Below are 22,129 nucleotides of genomic sequence, written 5' to 3'. Positions count from 1 at the left end.
GAGAAACTGGACATAGATAAGTACACATCACTGCTTACGTCAAAAACCATGTTGCCTTATTCCCCTCTGAGAATGTGTAATATAACTGTAAAACTGACTCATTGCATGTATTAGTGAGGAGTCATAATTATGATCCATGGAACATGCAAATAGCTAACAAACAAACAATGAATTGTGTGTTAAGAGGAGAATATATCAGTGGAAGGCTATGAGGAGGAATCACAGTTTATTTGTAACACAGCTCTTTATTTTATTTCATTACCATTTGCTTTACAGAGTTATGAACAAACATTCTTCCAGTGTACCCATGTTCTTGTGTACTCTTGTCTCACTTTTATTCCTTTACTATTAATTGTTCATTTCAATTAATTTTTTAAATTATGTGCACAGATCAAAAGAAATGTTGACATAACCTGTACTTAAAATAATAACTGAAAGAATTGTCAGACCTCACATATGCTGTTCCTTTTTATAATGGAAAGAAATTCTGCTCAAACACATAACCTTTTAGTAAAATATTAATGTTGTGTCAACCTCAGAATCATGAAGTTACTTTTACATAAATGTACAAAATTTCTAAAACTAATAGGTTTTTACAGTTATATAAGCTCATTGAACAATCACTAGTATATCCAACTGTAAATTTAGTAATGTATAAAAGGAACTTCCAGTCTCTCTATTTACAAAATATTTTGCAAATCTGTGGGATCAGGAAAAACATGCAAAAGATATATTGCACAAACATACTGTTTTGCTTCTGTAACACATTAATAAGATACCTGGAACAGCAACAAATAAAGTTTATATTTGTCTTCACAGTTACAGAATGTCAGAACTATATTTTACAAATACATAGTACACAATGAGTTACACTGAACTTTTGCATCAAATTAATAAAATGAAAATAAAAAGTACAAGTTGAGACTTTGTCGGTAAAAATATAAAATTTTCACCTGCACAGTTTTATACCCTGTCAGACCTGTGGAAACATCCGCAATGTCGTACAGAAAACTTGACTAAATATTGGGAGGAAGGTGTAATTTCCAAAGGAGAATAGTGATGTAAAAAGCTTTATTTTTTTCCTTTTTTCTTTCTTTTTTTGCAAAGTGTGCTTCCTAAAAGAGCTGTGTAAATATGTCTGTATTCTGACTGCACCAAGTTTTGTAATACAGCACCTGCACATCATTGTGAATGGTGGGCTTATCTGTCTACTGACTGCACTGTGAGAGTCAATTAAACTTTTGGTTTAACAAATTAACTGTGGACAATTAAAATAATTAAATAAAAGAAAAAAATATATCTTCAAAGTAATATCTAAACATTCCACAACATTGTTTACACTTGTTAAGAAATTTGCAAAATACTTTTAATGCTGCAATTTTTATGCTGTTTTGACAATAAGAGAGAGAGAAGGGGGGGCGGGAAGTGTGAGGGAGGGGTGGGGAGATGGGTCAGACAGAAAGAAAGACACTGCCTTCAGTGCACATATACATTCAACAATTGGTCATTATGATAATGTAGCAGTTAAATGTAGGGTCTGCCACTTTGAATTATAATGTGCAATTTGTATCAAACATTATATTACTCGTATTACAATGAGAGGAGAATTTCTGATAAGATAAGGACTACAGAAGTGTGTTTTACTGTAAGCAAGCAGTTACTCACTATGAGAAAAATCTTATTCAGATGGAAGTGCAACAGGATAACACATTCAAGATATGGCAACTCAACATCATAGCAGCTGGTCAACCAGTTATAACGGCAAACTGTTTGGTATTCTCTTTATTAAACTGAAACAATTTCTAAGTTACATATTGTGTGGAATTATCTTTCAACAGCCTACATGTAGCATTGAGTGAAGACAACATGTATGTGCACAGTCTTAGCCAGCAGATTTTATAATTATGCATCTTCTGTCCCATGTGGGTTTGGGGTGCACAATCTATTATAGTGGTATAGGATGTTATCTGGTGGAATATTTACCTCTGTGTAACAGGTTTTTATTTATATCTCATTCACATGAATGTGGAAGTTGAACTGGATTTTATGAACACACAATTCTTCAAAGGTTTATTTTTCAAGTGACATTGTCAAACAAAACTGAATGTATCTTCTGCCACTTTGTGACCACTACAGTACCATGCAGGTTTCCACGTGGATGTGTTGTCCTTAGCAGTTGATGGCAAAAGCAAAGAGGATGTACCATAATTTAGTACATAATTAAGTTATGTGATAACAGGAATATAGGAGGTTATCTAACAGAAAAATCGAAGAATGTTTAAATGGAATTCAGGTTCAGTGCATCGTGACCCTGACACTTTCTTTTCTTTGCAATTTCATCTTCTAGAAAAGGGTAACGATGCACTTTCTGTAAGACAAGATATATTATACATGACAAATGTAATTTAGTGTTTATGTAGGATAAAGCAACAGTATTGATGAAAGCCTCCTCAACTATACGCAATTAATAAGGCACAGACTACTCAAGTAGTCAACATTCATTGTGCCTAAGAGTTGACCTAAAGATAAGGTATCAGTTTGAGTCACCTTTCCTTTAATTTTCATGGTATTGTAACAACACCTTTTATGAAAATGAGATGTATATGAACTGCTTTAATGTCATATATTGTTACTGTGAAATTAAAATGAGATCAGATGTAACAGTGAAACCTAAACCAATTGATCAAAATAAAAACCAGAAAGTGAATGACAAGAATTAATATTAACTCTTCAACAATTAACCAGTATGCCAGTATGGCAGTTTCATTTTATTTCTTCCACAATTTAATCAGTCTGCATTAATTTTACACAATGTATGACACACACACACACACATTCTAATGCTATAAGAAATAAGCATTAGATAAAATAGATATTAATGTATATGAAATTTTTTTTTAAAAAAACTGAGATTATCACAAAGCTACCTACTGCTTTGCTCTTTTCCATGTACACTTAACAGTGTGTACAGGAATCCATTTTGTAATACATAAGATATATTAACAATTTGTGCATTTGAAGAAGGGAAGGAAATAACCATTTTTAAGAAAGTTGAGCTGAATGCATTTTACATAGTTTAGTGACTTTTCTTGTAGTTTTAAAATTGTTTTTACAAATATTTTCAGAATAGCTACAACATGCTAAATAGCAAATTTAGACATATCATGTTTTATTTTTTAGAAATCTTAATTTAAAATCTTGGCACTAGCTTTTGCATGCAGTTAGTTGGCTGGTTTTATTATTTTTAAATCAATTAGCAAAATACTCTATTGGCTAATATAGATAATGCTCCACTGAGAAATCACTTGCTCCTCTTTATTACTGAATGAGAATTTCAAAAGATTTTGTTTTAAGAAAACTCTTAGGTTGACTTTTTTTAAATATATGTTTATTAAATGTATAAATGCTTGTTATATAACTATAGAAACTTATATTGCAAGTAGAAGCACTAAACTCAAAATTACAAATTAATAAGCAGATTAAAATTAATTTATATGTTAGTACAAATTACAAACTAGGAAAAGAAATAAAACTTCATTTCAATAGCTCTGTATTACAAAGAGTAGTATTAGGGGCCTGATTATGTACAATGCAGCCAGTTTCTCTGTGCCATCTAAATTGTAAATCCATTGAAAAAAGGTTTCGATACGAGGGTCTCTGCTTTGGTGAAATATCAAATATGTTACAGCTACTGATTGTCTAATTTTCAGTGTTCAGAAGCAACAGTTCAACTCATTCAGTACTGCAAAAATCTGCACTTTCCTCCCTTTTCTACAATTCATATTAATAGCTGTGAATACACTGATACAAAAGTATCTTACACCTAAATGTACATTCCACATGCTCACAGATGACTCACATTTTGTACAAGTTTAAAAATATGTAAAAGGAAGATTTTTTTATGCTGATAGCTCTTCATTCAAAGATACATAATCAGGACCTCAGATACCTATTCAACCATGTTCCTACCCATAATTATATATCAAACTTACACAAAGGACGAAAGTAGGAAATTCATCAGGTGCAAAAAATTAAAAAACTAAATACACATTCTTGTATGATTAAGCCTTGTGATGGAAAAGAAAGCACACACAATTTGTGCAACCAGTTAAATATTAATTTTTACAAAGCACTTTATTAGCTACAGCAATAAGTAGCATTATGGCGGCTACATAAGGCATCTAAATGTACTGCAGCGAATTCAACTCTACTACTCTGCTGCAATGCTTGTGATATGTACTGCTCTGCTTGTTTACTACATAACAACGGTGTCACATTGGTTACCTTGTTAGGAATGTATAGCTGAGGAAATATGTTGTGCTGTAGGCAGATTTTGATTGAAGACAGTTGTAACAGTACAAAAGACATAATTTCATTCCCTTTCTTTATATTGTATAACTTATGATTAAATATCTGAAACCGGTCACGAATATTTTGCAGTTTTACAGTTTCAGTACGTATCTGTTTGTGAGGTGGACCAGCAACAGGCTGAGGAAATTGAAGCAAAAAGGGGGAACACTGGCTGGCAGAAATCTTATGTAAGTGATTTTCTCTAGCAATGTTGCAGTATATAGAAAAATAACTGTGTGAAATATTTCTCTCTGCACTCAGTCCTGTAATGATCATCTTTCTTGATGCCGGGCCACATAAAACTTGATCGCTTGGTAGGCTTCTATTTCAGCAACTTACATTCTGGAAATGCGATGAAGCATGCAAATCTAAATAAAAGTAGTTTCAATTAGAACAGGAATAGGTCACCCAATCCGGACATGAATGATATTAGGACCTCATACGCCAAGTTCCGATTATAACTTGCAATCTTGGACATCAGCTTTAATTTGTATAAGAATTTGAATGTATATGTAAAGAGATGAATACTTCACAGTATCATTCTGCAGTAACAGGACATAATGACGAGTGCACAAGAGCAGCTGTCTGGAGCTATTGAACTACTTTAGCTGCCTCAGTTTCACCTGCCAAACCATTATTACAATCAACACCTGCCTTCCATGTGAAATTATACAAAACGTAATGCTTGAAATGAGTATCTTTCACACAGCTTATTACTTCTGGTAACCAAGTGCAGCCATATACTAAAAATCAGAAAATATATTCTCTCTCAAAAGTTGGAGATAGCAGAGCTTAGCAACACAATATTTCATCACAGTCTTAGCACTCAGTATGTTACCAACTGAACAGCCACTATACAATCTCCAACCAATATTCAAGTAACTACATCTCCACAAATTACTTTATTTTAATTGTACATTTGGCTGCTTTGTAGGAAGCACCATGTTGACATAACCACAGTACAATAAAGCTAACAACAAGAGTAAAAAAGGTTGCACTGTAATCTGTATCTATAATCATCTTAGCCTGTCTGGTAACAGTAGATAATAGCTCTTTCAGTAATATTTTAGCTGAAAGAATGGAACTAGTTCTGGCAATTTAAAATGAAATAAAGAAACTTGTCTTCGGGCACGAAGAACCAGTCTATTCCTGACAGCGACGATGAAACTGGTTTACCGTTTTACACACTAGAATCTACAGCTTCTCCACGAAAGTAATTTGCACGTGCATCTCGACTCTCTATAGACTTCACTCGAGGCACATCCATTCAATTAGACCAGTCTTCGAAACTCGACGATCTGCTTTTTAAATTGAAAGCACAATACAGTTACGTAACAATTACAATACTTTAACCTGACATTCGCTCAAAATCGGAACACATTAATTCGATGCCACACATCATTTCATACAGAGCTATTATGCAAAAGTTATATTCCGGCTTTTTAATGACACAGCAGAGCGCAGAAATGTTAAGTTTCCCTACAAAATATCCCAATTTTAATAACAGCTCTCTCAGTTTCTTCATGCAGAGAAACTGGAGAAATGTCAGACCGTTAGGCAGGTTTCTTTAAAGGGCATACAAAACTGACACTACTGTCAAAATTTGTTACCTCTACCGAGGTCACATTCTAGATACAAAACAAAGATTCTCAAGATTTAGGTAGAACCCAGAGAAGCGACGTTCGATATTAAGTAATCGTTTCCTAAGTACAATGCGGCAAACGTCCGTGTGGGTGGACAACAAAATTTCGAGCGCGAGGAAGGTTACTAGCAGTCCGTGCTGCGACATACTCGCTAGGCCCTCGGCAGCTACAGTTAGTGTTTATTTTTCTTCACAGACACCTTCAGTTTGAGCACGTATTATTTCTCACAAACCACAGAATACTCAAAATTATGGGTCGGTTAATATTTGAATAAGACCATCTCAGGAACCCCACTTTGTACACGCCAGTTCGAACTGCAAAGGTATCTGGTAGAAAAACATTAGAGAACAGACAGCAGAATGCGGTTACGTGGACCCCCTCGTGGCGCTCCTGCCACGCTGCAGGAGGCTACGTATGTGCGCCTGGGCACGCTCGAGGGGAGAGCGCGGCTCGGTGGCATCCGCGCCGGCGCCCGGCCGTGACCGTGCCGACGACAGGTGGTGGGGGGGCAGGTGCAGCTGCAGGGGATCACGCAGCCGGCGCAGGTCCGCTTCCAGCTGAGCGATGCTGTCCTTGAGCTGGTTGTAGCGGCCCAGATCCAATCCCACCTTTCGGGCACGCTTGTGCAGGATGATGAGATGCTGGCGGTCTTTCACATCTGGAAGGAGGTACTCCTGAAAAATAAGCAGAGAGCAAAATAACCCACGTAGAAAAAAGAATGAGGTATGTCTACAGTGTACAAACAAATATAGCTTATTTTTTTGTTTAAAAAGTACAGAACACATATTATTAATAGATTCACTGTAATATTGGTTCCACACAAAACTCGATTGTAGTATATACAACATTTCCATCCCTGCTGACACTTGCAGTATTGCAGGTAGGTGCAGTAAGAAAAATCAGGCAGGGCAGAGCACACACTGTGAGAGGTCTACCAAATAATAATTCCATATTCTCAGATTTCCAAAAAGCAACTGACAGAATGCCCCACTTGTAATGGAACTGACAAATAAACATCATTTTATTTTATTATACACTAAAGTAATGTTAAAAAAGCTTTTGCTTAAGATAATACTAAGTTAGGTGTTGCGATCAATAATCGATATTGGAATTGTATGTTCTTTGTAGCTTACGACCGTGATCTTTGGTCTACAACGGGTTTACGGCCACTTGAGTGTTGGCCACGGTTGAGTGTAGTTGTGTATATAGTTTTGGCAATAAATGTGTTTTTGATACAAAGAAACCGTAGAGTACTGCGTCATTTTTCGATAGTCCAGTAATAGTTAAAAAACCCGCACCTCTTCTTGGACCCAGAGCAGCAAAGGAATCATAGCCTAGACAACGAGAAGCCACATGGACAACGCAGACTCAGCAGCATCAACAAAGGAGACATCATGGCCAGCTCTACTAAAGTATTATGCAGCCATTAGCCACACCATAACGGTGTCGTTATGGAGATAACTTTTCCTGAACAGTAGAGCGGGTTCGTGACACACTGTAAACTGTTAACAAAGGTAGGACTGTACAGGGTAGCTTCCCAGATATGCAAGTGGCCCAAAGACTTCCTAACTGTAAAGTCCCAGTAAGTTGTCCTTGATGATGAGTGTTCATCATAGATAAGGCTATTGTCAGGAGTGCTCCAGGGAAATGTAATAGGACAGCTGTAATTCTCTATATACGTAAATAATATGACAGACAGGATGAGCAGCAATTTACGGGTGTTTGCCAATGATGCTGTGGTGTATGATAGGGTGGCATTGTTAAGTGATTATAGGAGGATACAAGATGACTTAGATTTGTGTGATGATAGGGTCTTGTTATTGGAAGAATTTGAGGAAAGTTTGTGTTATCTGTAAAGGAGACTGCATGTAGAACACTACTACAGTCCAATTATTGAGGGCTGCTTGGGTCTCCACCAGCCATATTAAATGAAGACATTGACGCAATTCACAAGCAGGCTGCTAGATTTGTTACCGGTAGGTTCAATTAACACGCTAGTATTACAGAGATGCTTCGGCAACTCGAATGGCAATCCCTGGAGGAAAGGTAGCATCCTCTTTGAGGAATATCATTCAGAAAATTTAGAGAACTGCCATTTGAAACTGACGGCAGAAAACTTCTGCTTTTATCTGTTCAGGGAAGCTACAGAAACCGATAAACATGACACTAGCTTTAACAAGAAAGAAGAAAGTATCAAAGGATATGGGTCCTGCATTCCCATGCTGAAGCAAATGACCACTGCCAACAGTGGTAAGGAAACGGGAAAAGCCCTCGGATGTTGGCTCTCCAGCTACATAAACACTGATCAGGCAGAACATTATGACCACTGATCTACTATCAGTATAAATCCATCTGGGCAATAGCAGTGTCACCTGGCAAGGAATGACTACTAGTCAGACACGTCACAGTGCACGCAGTATCAATGAAAACATGTGTAGAATGGGGAAGGTGTGCGATCTATTTGAGTTCGACCGAGGGCAGACTGCAATGGCTCGGGAGCTTGGCACAAGCATTTCAGGAACTGCATGGTTCAAGGAGGAGGATGAGATTAGTGTTGAATGTACCATCGACAATGAGCTCATTAGAGATGGTTGGGTGTTTGAGGAGTGTTGTGGTGAGTGTCTTCAACATGTGGTGAAACCAAGTCCAGATGTCGCAGGGTTGTGCGGCCACCCCTCATTACAGATGTTGGACATCGTAGATTTGGCAACTGGTAAAACAGGACAGGTGGCAAACTGTGGCGGAACTAACATCAGACTGTAATCCTTGGCAGAGTAAAAGTGTGTCCGAACACACAATGCACCAGACATTCCTAACGATGCACTTTCACTGCTGATGACCCATGCATGTGCCAATGTTGACACCACAACACTGACAACTATGACTGAAATAGTGTGCTGCTGTTTAGTAAACACTTTTTACTAATCTTGATGAATTCTATAGCATTCAGTAGCCTGACTGCAATATTTTGTATGTTTGAACACCACTTGCATCTCTCAACTTTTTGTTTATTTTTCATACAGTAGCCTTAAAACCCATTTTCAGTGCCCTGTAAAAATTATTTTATAAACACAGTAAAAATTCTTCAGTTGATGTATCAGTTTTTACACCAATCAATAAAATAATTTTGTATTACACTCGGGACTTAGTTAACCCTACTGCTGATACTCGGAGGGGCAGTCTTGAACTTACACAAGATAGAGAAGCCAAATTCCCAAAAGATAGCACATGTTAAGGCAACAATGCTTTTTCAGATTTTGCAGCAGCTCAAGGTATTGCTACCCCATTTTAAATGCTGCAATGATACTATAATCATACATTACAGCTGCACCTAGCAAATATCAAAACCTAAGACTCAGTAGAGTCAAGGAAGAACATAAAACATTGGTGTAACACAAATAGGTTGGCTCCAAACTATTTTATGTTGATGTGTCTGAACACTAAGTTGCACAACCAGGCGTTTTTATTTCCTACTCTATGGATAAAGAATCTGTAGAAAATTCCTGACTTCCTCAAACAGTGTGTAAGATGTATAATCAAGTGCAGACTCCTTTTCTGGCATACATTTGCGTGGGAATGCTGCAAAAATTTTAGACAAATAAATGTCTTTAAGAGTAACTGCAGCACCTGCATACACATGCATATATTTAGACCTCTGTGTTTGAAATAAAGACTTCAAGTTCAGTTGTACATTGTAGAATTCTCTCATACCTTATTTCTCTGGAAGGAAACGGAAATTTATTAATCAATACAGATTCTACAATTGTACCATAAAACAGTATCACTAACTCATCAGTGTCATTAGCTGCAGGTGAGAGTCTGATGGTAAAAGGCCAACAAATGGTTTCTTTGCCACAGTCTCTGAAATACGTAATAGGCACTTTCTTATTTTTTTAGTGTTACCATTTTCGCATTTACTCCTCCATTACAGCAAAAGTTTCCTCATTATTCTGTAATTTGCTTGGCAACTGGCAGCACTGTCCTCCCACCCACCCCCTCAACCCTCCCCCTCCCACATACACATACACCCCAAAAATACATACCTGTCTGGTCAATACAAAGTAGGCATAGGCAGCCATAGCCGTTCCGTAGGTGACGAAGTAAGTGACGGGCTCCATGATGTCCCAGGAGTACTCCCACCAGGTGAGCCGTGCCAGGATGCCAAACTGCACCGACATAAGGCCAAGGCCAACCCATGTCAAGATGTTGGTCCGGCGGGAAGCTATCTGTTCCAGTTCCTGTCGCTTCTGTACGAATCAGAAAACAGAACATTTTTCGTATTTACACAATACCCGTTTTTATTATAAGCAGAGAATTTATTTGTTGTAGGAATTTGTATTACTAACCCAAAAATATTTCTCAAATGAAAGTGGTGACAAACATTATTGTGTTTACAGATTATATTTTCTGGCCAATGTGGGGGACTCTGAATTGAGGGTGCAGAAGAAATAACTCTTGAGTTTTACACTTATATAATACAACAGTGCAAAATGACAGATCCACACAATTATAGACCTGTATCGTTAATGTCAATCTGTTGTAGAATTATGGGACAGGTTTTATGCTCAAGAATTATGACGTTTGTGGAAAATGAACAGCTACTCTATAAAAATCAACATGGATTCCACAAACAGAGATCGTGCAAAACTCGGCTCACTCTGTCCTCCACGAGATCCACAGCGAAGTGGACGATGGGGCTCAGGCTGATGCTGTGTGCCTTGATTTCAGTAAGGCATTTGACACTGCCCTGCATTGCCGTTTCATTAAAAAAAAATACTAGCTTACAGAGTATCAGAGCAGACATGTGATTGGATTCAAGACTTTCTTGCAGATAGACTCCAACACGTCGCTCTTAATGGAACTAAAACAACAAAGGTAAAGGTAATATCTGGAGTACCACAAATATACAAATGATCTAGTAGAAAGCATTGGATGCTCTTCAAGGCTATTCGTGGATGATGCAGTTGTTAGAACCGGAGTAGTAACGCCAGAAGATAGTAACAATTTGCAGAATGACCTACAGAAAACTGATGGATAGTGCAGACTCTGGCAGTTGACCCTGAACATAAAGATATGTAACATATTGAGCATACATAGGAAAAGAAATCCACAACTGTATAGCTTTGCTATTGATGACAAACAGCTGGAGACAGCATCTGCTGTAAAATATCTAGGCGCAACTATCCAGAGCAACCTTAAATGGAATGAACATACAAAACAGATAGTGGGAAAAGCAGATACAAGACTCAGATTCATTGGAAGAACCTTAAGGAAATGCAATTCATCCACGAAAGAAGTGGCTTATAAGGCACCTGTTCGCCCATTTCTTGATTACTGTTCATCTCTCTGGGATCCCTGTCAGGTATTACTGATAGAGGAGATCCAACAAATGGCGGCATGTTTCGTCACAGGATCATTTAGCTGGTGAGAGAGCGTTATGGAGATGCTAAACAAACTCCACCGGCAGATGTTACAAGACAAACGTTGTGTATCACGGAGAGATTTACTATTTAAATTTTAGGACAGTACTTTTCAGGAGGAGTCAGACAACATATTACTTACCCCCACATATATCTCGCGTATTGACCATGAGGAGAAAATTTGAGAAACTAGAGCCAATACAGAGTCTTACTGAACATCATTCTTCCCACGCAATATTCGTGAGTGGAACAGGAGGGATCAGGTAGTAGTACCGAAAGTACCCTCCACCACACATCATTAGGTGGCATGCGGAGTAGATGTAGATATAGACGAATGACATTCATAAATTTAATGCACAGTTTGAAAGAGTCGTGTTTGCCGTTTACAACACACACACACTTTAAGTTTTGAAAATGGTATCATCCAGACCGACAGGAAGTGCAAAATGGCTAAGATAGATACCACCTACAGGAAAACTAAAGAGACCTTTGGAGAAAAGAGAACCACATGTATGAATATCAATAGCTCAGAGGGAAAACCAATCCTGAGCAAAGAATGGAAAGAAGAAAGGTGGAAGGAGTATATAGAGGGTCTATACAAGGGTGATGTACTTGAGGGCAATAATATAGAAATGGAAGAGGACGTAAATGAAGATGAGAAGGAATAAATGTGTGATGAATTTGACAGAGCACTGAATGACCCAAGTTGAAACAAGGCCCCAGGAGTAGACAACATTCCGTTAGAACTACTGATAGCCTTGGGAGAGCCAGCCATACCAAAACTTTACTACCTGGTGAGCAAGATGTACAAGACAGAGGAAATACCTGCAGACTTCAAGAATAATATATTAATTCCAATCCCAAAGAAAGCAAGCACTGACAGGTGTGGCAATTACTGAACTATCTTTTTAATAAGACACAGTTGCAAAATACTAACATGAATTATATATAGACGAACGGAAGAACCGGTAGGAGCCAAACTCAGGGAGTATCAGTTTGAATTCTGTAGAAATGCAGAAACATGCAAGGCAATACTGACCCTAAAAGGCAATACTGACCCTATGACTTATCTTAGAAGAGTTGTTAAGGAAAGACTAACCTACATTTATAGCAATTGTAGACTTAGAGAAATTGTTTGAAAATGCTGACTGGAATATTCTCTTTCAAATTCTGAAGAGGCAGGGGTAAAATACGGGGAGCAAAAGGCTATTTACAATGTGTACAGAAACCAGATGAGGGGCCTGAAGGGAAGCAGTGGTTGAGAAGGGAGTCATAGATTAGGAAATGAGATGCTTAAAGCAGCAGATGAGTTTTGTTATTTGGGCAGCAAAATAACTGGTCGAAGTAGAGAGAATTAAAATGTAGACTGGCAATGGCAAGTAAAGTGTTTCTGAAGAAGAGGAATCCGAATGTAGATTTAAGTCTCAGGAACTCTTTTCTGAAAGTATTTGTGTGAAGTGTAGTCATGTGTGGAAGTGAAACATGGATGATACACTGTTTAGACAAGAAGAGAATAGAAGCTTTCAAAATGTGGTGCTGCTACAGAAGAATGCTGAAGATTAGATGGGTAGATCGCGTAACTAATGTGAAGGTGCTGAGTAGAACTGGGGAGAAGAGGAATTTGTGGCACAACTTGACTTTAAGATGGGATCAGTTGACAGGACATATTCTGAGAGAACAAGGGATCACCAATTTAGTACTGGAGGGAAACACGGAGGGTAAAAATCATAGAGGGAAACCAAGAGATGAATACACTAAGCAGGTTCAGAAGGATGTAGCTTGCAGTAGTTACTTGGGGATGAAGAGGCTTACAGAGGATAGAGTAGCATGGAGAGCTGCACCAAATGAGTCTTTGGATTGAAGACAACAACAACAACAACAACAACAACACATCGTTCAAATGATGACCATGTCCTATACACATTTAAAGCCCCTTCCTGAAATGCCACATGATCCTCCTAGTCATGGAACATCACTCTGTAAGAGAATCAGATGCCCTGCCAACATTTCTCTGAGAAGGGACCATCAACAACCTGGCTATGTGTACAGTGGTGCCATCTTGTGGAACAACATAGCAGGACTCCCTAAGTAATTAAGTGTTGACTGCAGGAAGTTGTGTAGAAGTTGTACATAATGATCAGATGTTTCTTTCACAGTTGTGGCCTTTTCTTTAAAAATGTATGGGTCTACAATTCTGAAATCAGTGAGAGCACACCGAACAGTAACACATTCGCCGTTGAGAGGGTAGTGAACGATCTGTCAAGAATTGCCTGTGGACCAATACCAAATATGTATTTGTTTATTGACACAGCCTGACAGATGAAAGTGCAGTCTGAGAGTTACGTAGGAAATGCATGCCTACAGACTGAATGTTGAGGAGATCACAGTGGCTTTATATTTTTTAACATTTTAACACCTTCTTATCAAATAACTGAACCATAACAGAGTGATTTTCCTACCTGGACCCTTCACCTGTAGACCTATCCTAAAGCGTCTACACGATTAACTCTGTGCTGGAGAACAGAGTGGGCATTATTTGAGTAAGTATCAATCACAAAACCTGAATGGTGTCCACTATATGCCAGACTAGCCCTGACAAGCCACTGCATTTGTTCATCCAGCCACCCTTCCTTGTTGCTCGCAGCTGTGGTGTAACAATGCATGTGATGTAAATGGCAAACATTATTCTTTCAAACTGTGCATTACATTTGTGACTCTCATTTTGCATTGTTGTGTTTCTTAGGTTTAAAATTTGGGAGTTGTTTCTGACGCACCATGTAAATCACGACATTACCACCACAGCAAAAAATGGGTACAGTGAATGAGGTGCACTCTCATTTAAAGGGTATGTTAACAGGGTAAAATGTATAGAGTTCTCTACTACCATTAAAACAAGAAGACACTGCATTTTGTGGCAACCATCTCAGAAAATGCCAATATAACCTTGTCACAGAAAATTGCTTCCCTCTAGAGCAAGTGTTCTGGCCTGGATTCAGGCTCAAGTGACACAAGCTGCTGCTTGGGGTGCGAACTGAGAAGGGCACCGGAAGGATCACCACTGCAAGATTTCTATAAAGGGCATGTCACAATTACTAGTGGCCACTCAGTGCACACACAAGCTGGGAAGGGCAGGGGCATCCAAGTCGAAGATCTGATGTTTGGTTTGTGGGGCGCTCAACTGCGCGGTTATCAGTGCCCGTACAAATTCCCAACCTTTGCTCAGTCCAAACTCGCCACTTTTAGGAATGATGATGGCAGGAGGAATGATCTCAAGGCAGATGAAAATCCTTGACCCCGCCGGGAATCGAACCCAGGGCCCCGTGCTCAGGAAGCGAGAACACGACCGCGAGACCACGAGCTGCAGACTGTATGTATGCAGTGTGTATTACAGTTAATAGCATAAACTGACATTGCAAAGGTGTACAAGGAATACGAGGGAAAGGGGAGGAATGTTTCTTTTGGGGCGGGGTGGGGGGGGGGGGGGGGGGGGGGCGAGAGGGTAGTGGGGGTACGGGGTTAGGGCACAAAACATCTAAGGTCATAAGTGCCCAGTATAGAACCATTGAATGCTGGGACCGTGAGGGTAAAAACCACTGCGAGGTCCAATACAGAAAGGAAGAAAAAAGAAAACAAATCCAAAACATCAAGATGTTACGGAAGAGTATCTAAAAGACGTCGACAGGACACCAGCATCACCAGGTAGAAATCAAATCTCTTTTGTCATATTACTGCTTTTTAAAAAACTTAAAATGCAAGTCACAGCTCGCACATCATCTGCTAAAATGTCCGGCAAAGCAGGCGGCAGCCTGACCCTGAGGCTTAAGTGGCTAAAACGGGGCGGAAGATCAGGAAACATCTGACTGTTAATGGCTGGCCACAGAAAGAACAGCTGGGTGCAGGGGTCGCCACTCAACAAGTGGCAGTGACTAAAGCAGCAGTCCCTATTCACAATCGAGCTAACATTACTTCCTCACTGTGAGACGGCCGGGAGGAAGTCAACCAGGCTATTGGGAGAGGTTTGACTTCTCTGACGTTGTTCCCATGAAGGGAGCACCAATGGTCATGCCAAAGTGAGTGATACGCCGATAGAGAAAAGTACAAATATCTTGCGAGGGAACAGAGTAAGAGGCAGGCCGACCGAGATGGACTGCGGCCTTGGCTGCAGCATCAGTAGCGTCATTCCCAGGCACACCAACATGGCCAGGAACCCACGTGGACATCACTTGGACTCCCCCATCTGGAAACAAATGGAGGCAGTCCTGGATCCGTCGAATAATGGGGTGGACTGGATTGGGATCATCCACACTCTGAAGGGCACTGAGGGAGTCAGAGCAGATCACACATTGAGTGAGCTAGTGCCTTCGGACGCAGTGAACAGCCTGATAAGAGGGAAAAAGCTCTGCTGTAAAAATTGTGCACTGGTTGAGAAACCGGTATTGAATCTTATGAGCCCCGACGACAAAAGCACAGCCAACACTGTGGGTGGGCTTGGAACCGTCAGTGTACAAAAATATGCTATCGGCAAGTTGTGAGCGAAGTTCGAGAAAGTTGCAGCGATAGGTCAGTTCGGGAGTCGAATCCTTCGGGAATGAGCTGAGGTCAAAACAAACACAAACCTATGTCTGAAGCCAAGGTAGTGAAGGGCTCCTCCACCCCCCCCCCCCCCATTCAGAAAGTGACAGGCAAAGTGAACTGCAGCTGCTGAAGCAGGTGACAAAAGCGGATGCCGGGAGACCGCAGAGAAGAAACGTACGTCTCGTACTGGCCGTCAAGAATGTCATAAAAAAAGGGTCAAGGGTTGGGTGGCCTGGCATGGAAGAAAGCTGACACGCAAAACCTACTGAGTAGGATGTCGTGCCGGTATGACAGTGGTAGTTCACCAGCTTCTGTGTAGAGACTTTCAACAGGGCTAGTACCGAAGGCACCAGTGGCAAAACGGATCACCAAATGGTGGATTGTATTTAGATAGTTTAAGATAGAAGCCCGTGCAGAAGAGTAGACAATGCATCCACAATCCAACTTGGAGCGGACAAGAGATAAATAGAGGTGGAGGAGGACAGTCCGGTCAGCTCCCCCAAGAGGTACCACTCAATACACGAGGGACATTGAGGGACCAGGTGCAGCGTGCAGCCAGGTAGGACACATGGGAAGACCAACTGAGTTTCCCATAGAATGTAAGCCCTAAGAACTTCATTGCATCCACGAACGGGAGAGCATTTTGGCCCAGTCACAAGGACGGTGGAAGAAATGCCTTGTACTGCCAGAAGTTGATGCAAATGGATTTGGTAGTAGAAAAGCGGAAACCATTTGTGACACTCCACAAACAGAGATGGTCCTTACAACACTGAAGACAGAGTTGCAGGAGACAGGTCCACTGGGAGCTGCAATAAATAGCAAAGTCGTCAACGAAAAGGGAGCTGGAAATGCCAGCTGGAAGGCAGTCCATAATTGGGTTGATGGCTATGGCTAACACTCAGTACTGAGCCCTGAGGCACCTCGTTCTCCTGTGAAACTGTGTGGGGTAAGGAGGAACCCACACGTACCCGGTAAACTGTGTCTGTTAAAAATTCCTGGATGTAAGTGGGAAGCTGACCGCGAAGGCTCCATGTGTGTATAGTATGTAGAATGCCTTCTGCCAACAGGTATCATAGGCTTTCTCCATATCAAACAAAACTGCCACTGTTTGTCACTTCTGCAGAAAATTATTCATGATGAACATCGACAGGGTGACGAGATGATCAACTACTGAGCAGTGCTTTCAGAACCCATACTGAGCATTAGTGAGAAGATGGTGCGACTCCAGCCACCACACCATTGATCATGCGTTCCATCACCTTACAAACGCTGCTGGTAAGAGAAATTGGATGATAGCTGGAAGGAACGGATTTATCTTTACCAGGCTTAGGTAGTGGAACAACAGTAGCTTCACGTCAAAGCGTGGGGAATGTAGCGTCAGTCCAAATATGGTAGTAAGTTTTGAGGAGAAAGCGTTTTCCCACAGGAGGAAGATTCTGCAGCATGAGGACGTGGATTGTATCAGGCCCAGGAGTAGAAGACCTGGATGAGGAGAGAGCATGCTCAAGCTCCCTCATAGTAAAAGGAGTATTGTAGCATTCTCGATTCAAAGACAGAAAAGAGATTGCACGAGCCTCCTCCACTTGCTTCCGAGGAAGGAAGGCAGGATGGTAGTGGGTGGAGCTTGAAAGCTCCACAAAGTACCGGCCCAAAGCATTGGAAATGTTGACAGGGTCGACTATGATGCTTCCTGCCACAGTTAGACCAGGAACCGGGGAGTGGCCGGTAGTCCCGGAAAGCCGGCGCAGGCCACCCCAAATGAGAGAGGACGGAGTAAATCTGTTGAATGATCTGATGAAGGAAACCCAGCATGCTTTCTTGCTTTCCTTAATAGTGTGACGGCACTGCGCATGTAGTTGCTTGTAGCGGATGCAATTCTTTAATGTAGGATGACGGTGAAAGACATGAAGTGCACGTTGTCAGGCACAAATCGCATTGCCGCACTCTACATTCCACCAACGGACTGGGACCTGACGGGGAGAGGTAGTAGTACGAGGGATAGAGGATCCAGCAGCCAAGAGAATAACGTCCACAAGGTGCTCGACCTGATCATCACAGCTGCAAAATGGCCATTTGTCAAAGACTGCCAAGGACGAATAGAGCCCCCAGTCAGCAAAAGAGAATTTCCAATGAGTGGGCCGCAGCAGCGGGGTATGACTGTACAGGCAAGTCACACAAGGGAAGCGGTCACTCGAGTAAGTATTGTAAAGAGCACACCACTCGAGACGCCGAGCGAGCTGGACAGAGCAGATTGAGAGGTCTAAGAGGGAATGATTATGCATGGAATCAGAGAGAAACATGGCTTTGCCGGTGTTGGCACAGAAGATCAATATGATTAAGAAGATCCGCCAAATGAGAACCTCTCGGGCAGGCAACAGGCGAGCCCCAAAGAGAATGTTGGGCATTGGTGTCACCAAGAAGCAGAAAGGGTGGAAGAAGCTGAGCAACAAGCTGCATCAGGTCTGTCCTGGTGACAGCAGAAGACAAAGGGTATAAATGGTGCAGAGGGAAAAGGTACATTCGGGAAGGCAAACATGGGCAGCAACTGCTTGCAAGTGGGTGTGCAAGGAGATAGGACAATGACAAACGTCATCTCGTAGAAGCTGCAGGACCTCACCATGATCAGGAATCCCCATCGTAAGGAGAAGGCCCATCCGTAGAGAAGTAAAATGGGAATGAGCAAAATCGTCTTGAGGACGTAGCTTGGTTTCTTGGAGACAGACGAAACGCGGACATTGTGACCACAGGAGCAGCTGGAGGTCCGCCCTGTTAGACTGAAGGCCATGGATATTCCATTGTAAAAGAGCCATAAAATGTAGGAACACCGGAGAATGAATAAGAAACACTCACCTCGACGGCCGCTTAGGGCGAGCCGTCGAGGGAGGACAGCCACTGGAATCCACAAGTGGAGGATCTTTGTCCACAACTCAGCAGGATCAACGGAGCTTCCCTGGTGTCGGTCAGTTGCAAAGGACCGATGAGTCGAAGAGGGCCAACGAGTAGGAGAGGGGGAAGACTGTTTGCCTTTGGATGATTGTTTTGGCTTTTGGCAATTGGCAGAAGAGCCACACGACTGGGAACTCGAGGTATGCAAGAAATCTTCCCGGGAATAATCCTTTTTGAATTGACAGTTCGCTGGCTGCGTTGCAACCGTCTTCGGCAGTGAGGGCGAAGAATGGGTAGCAGAATCTACAGCCAGGAAATGGGAGATGGAGTGTCAACTTGAAGGTGAGGCGACTTTGCCACCATCGAACTTAACTGTAAGTCAAGTTTGCGTAGCCTTGTTTTTAGTGGGACGGGGAGAGGCTAACATGGTGCTGTAGGTCCCAGACGAAGGGACATTCAGTTTACAGCTCGCCAACAGTTTCCGGGCAACAGGAAAAGGTACCTTCTCCTTCACCCTTATCTTCTGAACAGCCGGGTCATATTCATAGACGGGACAAGAATGAAAAGAAGCAGCATGTTCTCCATGACAATTAACACAGCGGGGGGAAGGAGGCGGACAGGTTCCCTCGTGTGCATCCCTGCTACAAGTGACACATTTGGCTGCGTTTTTACATGATGTGCTGGTATGATTGAACTGATGGCATTTATAACACCTCAACGGATTGGGAATGAAAGGGCGCACAGAGATGACTACATATCCTGCCTTAATCTTAGTAGGAAGCGTTAACCGATTAAAAGCCAGGAACAATGTGCGACTGGGCACCAAATCGGCAGCTTCCTTCTTCATAACTCGATGAACAGCAGTAATGCTCTGATCTGACAGATAATCAGTGATTTCATCCTCCATCAAACTGTCCAATAGCCAGGTGTATATAACACCACAGGACGTGTTAAGTGTCCTGTGAGCCTCCACTTTTATACGACAGTCATGGAGGATTTGAACCTTGAGTAGTTTCTGGGGCCGGAGATCACTATCAATTTCCAAAAGCAGAGTACCATTGCAGACGATAACAGGACTTCACAGGGCCGGCGATGCCATGCCTTTCTGTATAACAAAGGGTTTAACAGTAGCAAAAATCTGGTTTTCATCTAAACGTGAGACTACTACATATTGAGGCACAACAGGAAGAGACATTGAGGCAGGAGTCTCATTCCACTTTCTTTTATGTGAAACACTTGGAGAAAGAGAAGGAAAGTCAGTCATTGGAAAGAAGTCCCTCACGATTGCCAGTGTCTCCGATGGCGCGTTCCTTCCAGCCAAGGGCCCTCCAAAGGGGAGCCCCCCCCCCCCCCCCCCCCCCCCCCCGCCTTAAGTGATTGTCCTCACTTTAGGTCACACCTCCCGAACGACAGACGGAGGGACCAATCGACAGAGGAGGAAGGTAACAGCTCAGGCAGTCACTCCTCCCTGGGCCTGGCCTGCACTAGGGGGTATGTGGGGCCCTACTTGCCAACCCGGGGCTGAGAATTACCTGTTACCCAGTCTCCTGCTATGCGTCAAACGCCTGGGTGGCCATCAGGCACACAAGGGAAGGAGAAGAAAAGATTAGAAGGAAAGGAAGAAAGAAAGAAAGGCCTCAAATGCTGCAGCGGAAGAAAAACAAATCAGAACAAGGACAGAACAGAATAAGCAAAGAAAGGAACAAGGAAAGAGTGGAACAGGGAGAAAACTGAACAGGGAAAGAGCGGTGCAGGGAAAGAGCGGTGCAGGGAAAGAGCGGTGCAGGGAAAGAGCGGTGCAGGGAAAGAGCGGTGCAGGGAAAGAGCGGTGCAGGGAAAGAGCGGTGCAGGGAAAGAGTGGTGCAGGGAAAGAGCGGTCCAGGGAAAGAGCAATGCAAGAGAGAATATTCATAGAAGCAAACCAATGCAAATGAGCTTCAAGAGCCCATGGCGGCATGAGAAATCTCCCCAAGAGAGGGGAAAAGGACAGTAGAAGAGGAGACAAGCAGCACAGAAAGAGAAGTGCTGCTGTGAGGGCTGGAGCCCCGTGGCTGCTAAGCACATCCTCACAAAAGAGTGGTGAGCCCCCTGGGAGAAGGGAGGAAGGGAGTGGGTGGTGGCAAATGATAAGTCACTTGTTTGGAAAAAGTTCTCAAATCAACCTTGCAACTCTTCTGGTCAACAATATTCAAATGGCACATGCCATTGTCAATAGCTTCTGTAAATGGGTAACAGTGCAGTATACACAAGAGCAGGAAGATCATCCTGGATGATATCCTCATCATCGGGTTGGAAAAACTGCCAGTCCATGTGGTTGCACATCAAAACACTGCTAACAGCTGCTCTAAGCAAAGAGAGAGGTTTCCGAGACTGACAGGTTGCAGTAGACATTTATGCTTGTTACCAGTGCTGTTGAAAAAACCTATTAATTCAAACTGACCATATCAGACTTCACAGAGGTACAATAAAGTAATAAGCTATATTTAAAATGAATGCCTGACACTGTTACAGGCTGCATAGATTTCCCCTCCACACCTCTGAGACACAGCTCATAACGCCTAAATTTAATCTAAAACATCTACAAACTTACATTATTGAACTACAGTGTTCACTAGAATAGCAAAATGTGCGCAATACATTACCTGTATCTAAACCTATTACTAATTAAGTCTGTCTTGTAATATGGCATACTGTTGTGTGTGTACCTATATCTAATTGTTTATTGCAATTAATTAAGTGATTAAAATCTTCATCAGTCCTTCATGTTTGCCAGCTAAATAAATATGTAAACAATAATGATCATGGCATATTCTGGTAGCTAATGCAATGAACTATCCAATCACACCACACACAGGATCTTTTATCTTTTCATTAATTCTCATATTTACATAGCACTGCCCTTATCAGTGTATTACGTTTACATGTTTTCAAACTATGCATTGTGGCTTCAAGAGCCATCACAGCATCAGTTTAAGGTCGTCTCAGTGGTTTCCTGAAAATAATAATTTGTTTTATTTGTGTTCAGAGTAAAAGAACAATATGTGAGCTAGTAGTGATTTTTAGCATGCCGACAACTAAGTGCCATTACTGTGGCAGTGTGGTAGACGGCAGTCTAGTATTGTGGAAGGAGAAGTTGAATGATAAAGGTATACATCACATTGTCCCCAGTCTTCACTCGGTTTTAAAAGACAATGACTTTAAGTTGACTGAAGAACTGAAGTCTGTGTTTGTGGATCAGTGATCAGTGATCAGTGA

The 22,129-nt window shown here is 41.6% G+C and overlaps 1 protein-coding gene across 1 annotated transcript in view; it reads right to left on the bottom strand.

Moving 5' to 3' along the window:
- Nucleotides 1-225: 225 nt before the first annotated feature.
- The window catches only part of LOC126285240 (calcium uniporter protein, mitochondrial), a 244,260-nt gene continuing 222,356 nt past the window's right edge, over nt 226-22,129 (bottom strand). The window contains exons 6-7 of the mRNA XM_049984537.1: nt 10,037-10,240; nt 226-6,667 (exon numbers count right to left, since the gene is read on the bottom strand). Coding sequence (XP_049840494.1) covers nt 6,359-6,667; nt 10,037-10,240 — 513 coding nt within the window. The 3' untranslated portion in view covers nt 226-6,358. The remainder of the gene's footprint in view (nt 6,668-10,036; nt 10,241-22,129) is intronic.

This window comes from Schistocerca gregaria, chromosome 8 (assembly GCF_023897955.1).
Source record: "Schistocerca gregaria isolate iqSchGreg1 chromosome 8, iqSchGreg1.2, whole genome shotgun sequence".
Classification (NCBI taxonomy): domain Eukaryota; kingdom Metazoa; phylum Arthropoda; class Insecta; order Orthoptera; family Acrididae; genus Schistocerca; species Schistocerca gregaria.
Note: the sequence above shows the minus strand (reverse complement) of the source record. Positions and strands in the feature narration are given on the sequence as shown.